Source organism: Poecilia reticulata, linkage group LG6 (assembly GCF_000633615.1).
Source record: "Poecilia reticulata strain Guanapo linkage group LG6, Guppy_female_1.0+MT, whole genome shotgun sequence".
Taxonomy (NCBI): Eukaryota; Metazoa; Chordata; class Actinopteri; order Cyprinodontiformes; family Poeciliidae; genus Poecilia; species Poecilia reticulata.
The window spans coordinates 19,361,618-19,367,445 of record NC_024336.1 but is presented as its reverse complement, the minus strand read 5'-3'; the positions used below and the strand labels follow the sequence as shown (position 1 = coordinate 19,367,445).

Genomic DNA, 5,828 nt, shown 5'->3' with positions numbered 1-5,828 from the left:
AATGAAAATTTTTTTTTTTTTTTTTTTTATTAAATCATAAATGAAATAATCGTCTAAAATGTGATAAAAAAATTTTGATAGAAAAACTATTGCAAAAATGAATGTTATGAACCAATTTAGATACATACAAATTTATTTTATGGGTCAGCAAATAGATTGCTTCTTAATGCCTTTCTTAATTATATTTATATGCATCAAAAAACTGACAGCYGGAATTTAATGTGGGGAAAGTTTTTAAAAATGTATCAAATAATGTAGACTGTATATATTTAGTACATGGAAATCCTCTATTGAGATCCTGTATTTAAAAACTGAATTTTCTTGCTACTCTGCCTATTCTTGTAGTGCTAACAGAATTAAATTATGAAACATACAAAATAGAAGCTTTATAATTGGTGTACAATTAATTTTACTCACAGTAATATTTCCCCTTGTGAATGTTTTTCTAATGGACTTTGTCTTTTTCACCCTCAGATACTTGGATGCAGACATTTTAATAAATTTTCCTATCTTCCTGTCAAAAGTAGAACTTTAACATTTCTGTGTGAATATGAGTGAATGTGTCTTGTTGACTGAAATTATTTCAAATGTTATGAGATAATCTCTTTTTTGTTTGTTTGAATGTGGTTTTGAAAACACTCTCCACATTTAAAGGTGTCCTTGTGCACAAATATATCCATCTTTAATTCCATCAAGACTCAGCTCTCTGGACCAGTTTTAAGTGCTTTGCAAAGAGCTTCACATCATAAAAACACTTTGAAATTCATTTTTTCCTGTTCCTTGTTCATTTTTGCAAGATTTTCTCATCTTTGTTTAGCTTTGTTTGCCTCAGTTTCAGTTAGTGAAATTATTCATCTAATTAACAAGTTTTGGGCAGCAGATATTATCTTTCGATATTTTTCAAGACTTATTTAGATGAACATACGTCTGACTTGATTAATTTACATGTTCTCTTGTCTTTCCTATTTTGAAAAGGGGAGAAATAGGCCTCTGTGTCAAGTTGTATTTATTCCATGGGAAACAGGGAGTCATGTTCCTAGACACTTGTTACAGAGTAATATATGTATTACAATGCAATGTTTGCTTATGTTTATTTTATAGGAAGTRTTTCAAAATGTTTCTCTTTCCTCACTTTGTCAGGCCTGGAGTTGGTATCACTGTTGCCGTGCAGCAAGAAGTTCTGGGTTTGAGACCCAGCCTGGGGTCTTTTTGCGTGGCGTTCCTGTGCATGCCTCTCCGGGTTCTCTGACTTCCTCCACAGCCCAAAAACATGACTGTTAAGGTTCATTGTTAGGGTCAAAGGTCAACGCAACATGTTGCAAAGCTGCGATCATCTCAATCTGGTTTCTAAATGAGTTCACTGTACTGCAGTGGACCTACASACTTACCAGATCATAACTTATTACAGAACTTGCAGCAATACCTACCTGACGCTTCAAKGACAATGTGGACAACATCACTAAGAATGTTTCTGACAACTTATTGAATCTTCGCCATGAGGAACTGAAGCAGCTGTGAAGGCAATAGGCCATACATGTGTCAAACTCAAGGCCCGGGGGCCAAATCTGGCCCGCTGTAGCTTTTTATATGCCCCCCCCCCCAGACACCAAATTACATCAAGAAGTTCCTCCAGTTTCTCACAAAGCTCCCACAAAATCAACAGATTCACACAGTTTTTTCTGATATTACTGCACATTTTCTCAAAAAACATTGGGTTTAAGTGACTGCTGCTTCTGCCTTACTTGATATCACGTTATTTAGACCGTGGCCAAAAGTCACATTTAACATCGTACGTTAGCGCAAATATCGTAAAAATTCCTTACAAAGATTTCTAAATTGGTACCACAAAATCTGTAATTTAAACGGCTATTTTAACAATTTTAATTGGTTTTATGAATACATTCTGGCACAACCGGCCCTTTAAGATCGTACATATTTGTGATAYGGCCCAGAATTAAAATGAGTTTGACACCTCATTGAATGGGGGGTTAATTCTGGTACCAGCTAAGTATACCCAATAATGTGGCCGCTGAGTGTATCTTAARGATTTCCTTTTCGTTAGGTCTCTATGTTTTACAGTCATGTTATTTGCATGTGGATGCAGTCAAACACATCAGACCATCTTTTAGGCAGCTTTAAAGACTTCTAGGTTCTTTTTTCTTTTTTTTTTTTTTTGTCGAAAAACATTGAAACAGAGATACCACAGAAACAACTACATTAATGGGATCCTAACAAAATAACAGTGAAATATTACCCCCATGCATGAAAACAAGTTACATGAAGAGTTCACTCTGGTCTGCGATTTGCATTACAGGCTGTATGTGACGGGTTTTGAGTAATGTTCCCTCCCTGACCTTATCATACCTTCACACAATGAGTGCACTCAGTAAAGCAGTTCTTCATGCTCTACCAGTCTGCCAGTGTGACTTAAATTTGCACTAAATTATGTTCTTGATCTTGAGATCTGCTTTACATTCAGTTTAGTTGTCCACTTGCATGCCTTTATAAGGACGGGTTCTGATCGCAAAGGGTGTCGGAGTGTCAACGAAAATCTTCACCGACCAAGTTTTTTTAGTTGAAATTTTAACTCACTGAATAGCTTTTGAGTCTTCAGGCCAATGCGGCACAAAAACAACGTTCACAAACTTTAAGTTTCTCGTGGATGTAAGCCGATGACGGGCGTCTGTCTTTGTGTGTTTTCAGCCACGCACCGGGCTACGACAGTGACCCCAGCACCCCGATGTTGTACAGCTGCAGCACGCAGTACCGCATACACACACAYGGAGTCTTCAGGGGCATTCAGGTGGGACTCGGCGCTGCTGCTGCACTTTATTTATCGTCAACAGGTCATCATCTGGTCAGCTCTGTCTGCATGCGGTTATCCTGCACTTTGTTTTCTAGTTCATGTTTAGTGTCGTATTGAGCATGATGAAAACTTTGCAGCAGGCAGGGGGGAAAAGAAAAACAAAAAAAATGAACCCACAAGTGGACTGGTAAAAAAATATATGGTGTCTTAATGCTAATGCAATGAGCAGGTTGTGCAAGGAGAAAACACTGATATGCAGCAGGACATGTAACGAACATGCACAGAGGTTTTTTTTTTTTTAATTTATATATACATAAATACATTAGCAGTGGAGAAACACATGCATAGAGTTAAAACTGTGTAATGATGCAGTCTCCATACGAGGATTCACATGTTAATAAATCATTAGATTTTAATTATCGTCTGTCAGCAGCTCCAAAGGACAGGGAGCGGGAGATTCTCCAGACCTGCTTTTACTCCACTACCGAGATCTTTCTTTCAGGGGCCTGTTTCATCCGTCATCCTGTTCCTTCTTCATTCTTTAGGGTCCACCTCAGGACAAATAGTATAAACAATGGCTCACTCCTGTGCCCCTTAAAGTATAATTTAGAAGCTGCTAAAAGGTGAAGTAACAGATTGACTTGGAGCAAAGTAACGTTAGGGTTTAAGTTTTATTGCAGGGATTACCCAAATTCACAGTCACTGCCAATGATAATACAGCTGAGGCCACAGAGTTGTTTTCTTTTGTTTACTCCACTTTGTGAGTATTTWTTTWAAATGTGAAAAATACATTTTAATTCTCTGTAAAGGTTTAAAACRGATTATTCAAATGTTCTAATTATCAATTACAGATRGTTCAATGTGAATTACAAATATATATCAAAAGACRTTCGTACAGTGTTTTGAAGAAGGAGCAAAGCTAGTGGTGAAATGAAAATATAATTGGYCCCCGTTGTTAAATCGCACATGAAAAACGATGAGACGTTTTCTGGTTTAGTTTCACAAGCCAGGYCAGACCTGGGGCTAAAAACATAACTTAAACAGAACCTTTCTGAAAGCATGATGTAAGCTAAGGATCTCCAAAAACAACATAACATGTCTGATTAGCGAGAAATTAAAAATAAAACAGAAGAGAAAGAAAGTAGTGTGATGATCTGAGGGCTGCTTCAAAAAGTGGATGATTTGCTGTAATTGAGTGAAAACAATTAATTCGGTTCTGTACTAGGAAATCCTCAGTCGTTGACTTTAAGCTCAAGCATTTTGGTCACCTCCAAATAAAGGTTTTAATGTGGCCTAGTCAAAGTCCAGTCTTAAATTCAATTGCACTTTTGCGGCATGTATTTAAACAGACTTGCCATTGTCAAAAATCCCTCAAAGTGTATTTATTCATAACTGAGCTTTTTTTTATGGCACTGCAATCATGGATATAAAAATCATGAACTATAGTCTTAAAATGCAGTTAAGCTAGCACTTAAAACATTTAAATAATCTATCAATTCCTAATTAGCTAAACTGTGCATTCTGTTTACTTTTTGTGACTGAGTCATGCAGATTCAGCTCTTCTTGTAACCACAGATGCTGATAAACAGTCAAAGTTTCGAAAAAAGTCTTTAACTTTGACTTTACAGGCTTCAAACATTTCAATTCCAGATACACGGCGTTCTAGATGCTAACAGTGCTAGCATCTGCGGCAGCCTTTCTATCTTCCTGGTCATTACGCTAAATGCTGAGGAAATTGAAAGCAGATGGCTGGAAGCAGAAGGAGACGGYGGCGGTACGGAGGGAGAGGCGGAGAAATGGAAAGTGTTGAAGGACTGAAGACATTTTGAGAATAGAGAGATAAAGGAGGGTCATGTTGTGTGTGTACGAGTCAGGATAGAGGATGTTAAATTGTGTTATTCTCCTCCAGTGACGCCTGAAATGAGGAGTGGGGTTCTCTGAGAGGGGGTCTGCCTAAAAGGCGTGACTAACTGCTCCCTTTGGGATGCAGTCATTCTGGGGTCATTTTACTGCTAATTCCCATCTCATGAATATATGACTATTTCACTGTAATGTTCCCCGGACAGATCACAGGCCCCTAATTTACACGGCCRGCTATATTTAATAGACTCTTCCTTTAATTACACGTTTGCTCCTTTGGTTGTTGACGGCGTCAAGAGTTTTTGGTTGATCTCACCTTTTTTGTTTTTTCCGTGGTCCCAGGACATGCGGCGGGTTCCCAGCATCGCTCCGGCCATAGTTCGATCGGACACCAGCGAAAAGCGCCCRTTCATGTGTACTTATCCCGGATGCAACAAGCGCTACTTCAAACTGTCGCATCTGCAGATGCACGACCGCAAACACACAGGTAGGAACCAACAAAAGCATAAGAGACACAGTTGTATTAATGATGGGATTTTATGCAACTGAAACTACACAACTATACACTTATCTTTTCTGCTGCGGCTAGGAAATACTTTTATTTTTATTTAAAAAACATTTGAACAGATGTGTTTTCTGTCTGATCTGATGCAAATTGAATTACAACATCACTATGTGGGGAATATATTTTATGACATATTGATAAGGCCAGGATTCCTGCTCCACTTTTGCATTGCCTTCTACAATAGGGGTGTTCAAACTGTGGTCCTGGGGGACAATTGTGGCCCTTGGAATAGTTTTGTGTGGTCACTAACCTCAATTCATCAGTGACAGAAATGTGACTCCCCAGCACCASCAATGGATGGACGCAGTGTGTGATTTTCTTTGGGGCTCGTTGTTCAGTGACGTTTTTTTAATCTTCCTAAAATGGAAGATGTGAAGAAGTTGATGAAAAGTTAATGAAAGAAGTTAGAAGAAGTTAATGAAAAGTGGACAGCAAACATCCCATTTAGTCAAATAAAAACGTCCCACTTTTTCAGAGAAAGAGTAACTTCATATTTTTTTCTAGTTTATCAGAATAGAGAAAAAAAGAGAAAAATTTTGAATTAGTAAACTGCACGTTATTTCCTTTAAAAAAATAAACATGTAGCACTTTTGTAAA

At 37.8% G+C, this 5,828-nt stretch overlaps 1 protein-coding gene across 1 annotated transcript; it reads left to right on the top strand.

Moving 5' to 3' along the window:
- Positions 1-2,401: 2,401 nt before the first annotated feature.
- On the top strand, positions 2,402-5,215 carry LOC108166349 (Wilms tumor protein homolog). The gene is made up of 3 exons (XM_017305167.1): positions 2,402-2,420; positions 2,670-2,803; positions 5,009-5,215. Exons 1-3 carry the CDS (start codon positions 2,402-2,404, stop codon positions 5,213-5,215), a joined length of 360 nt encoding a protein of 119 aa, XP_017160656.1.
- The last annotated feature ends 613 nt before the right edge of the window (positions 5,216-5,828 follow it).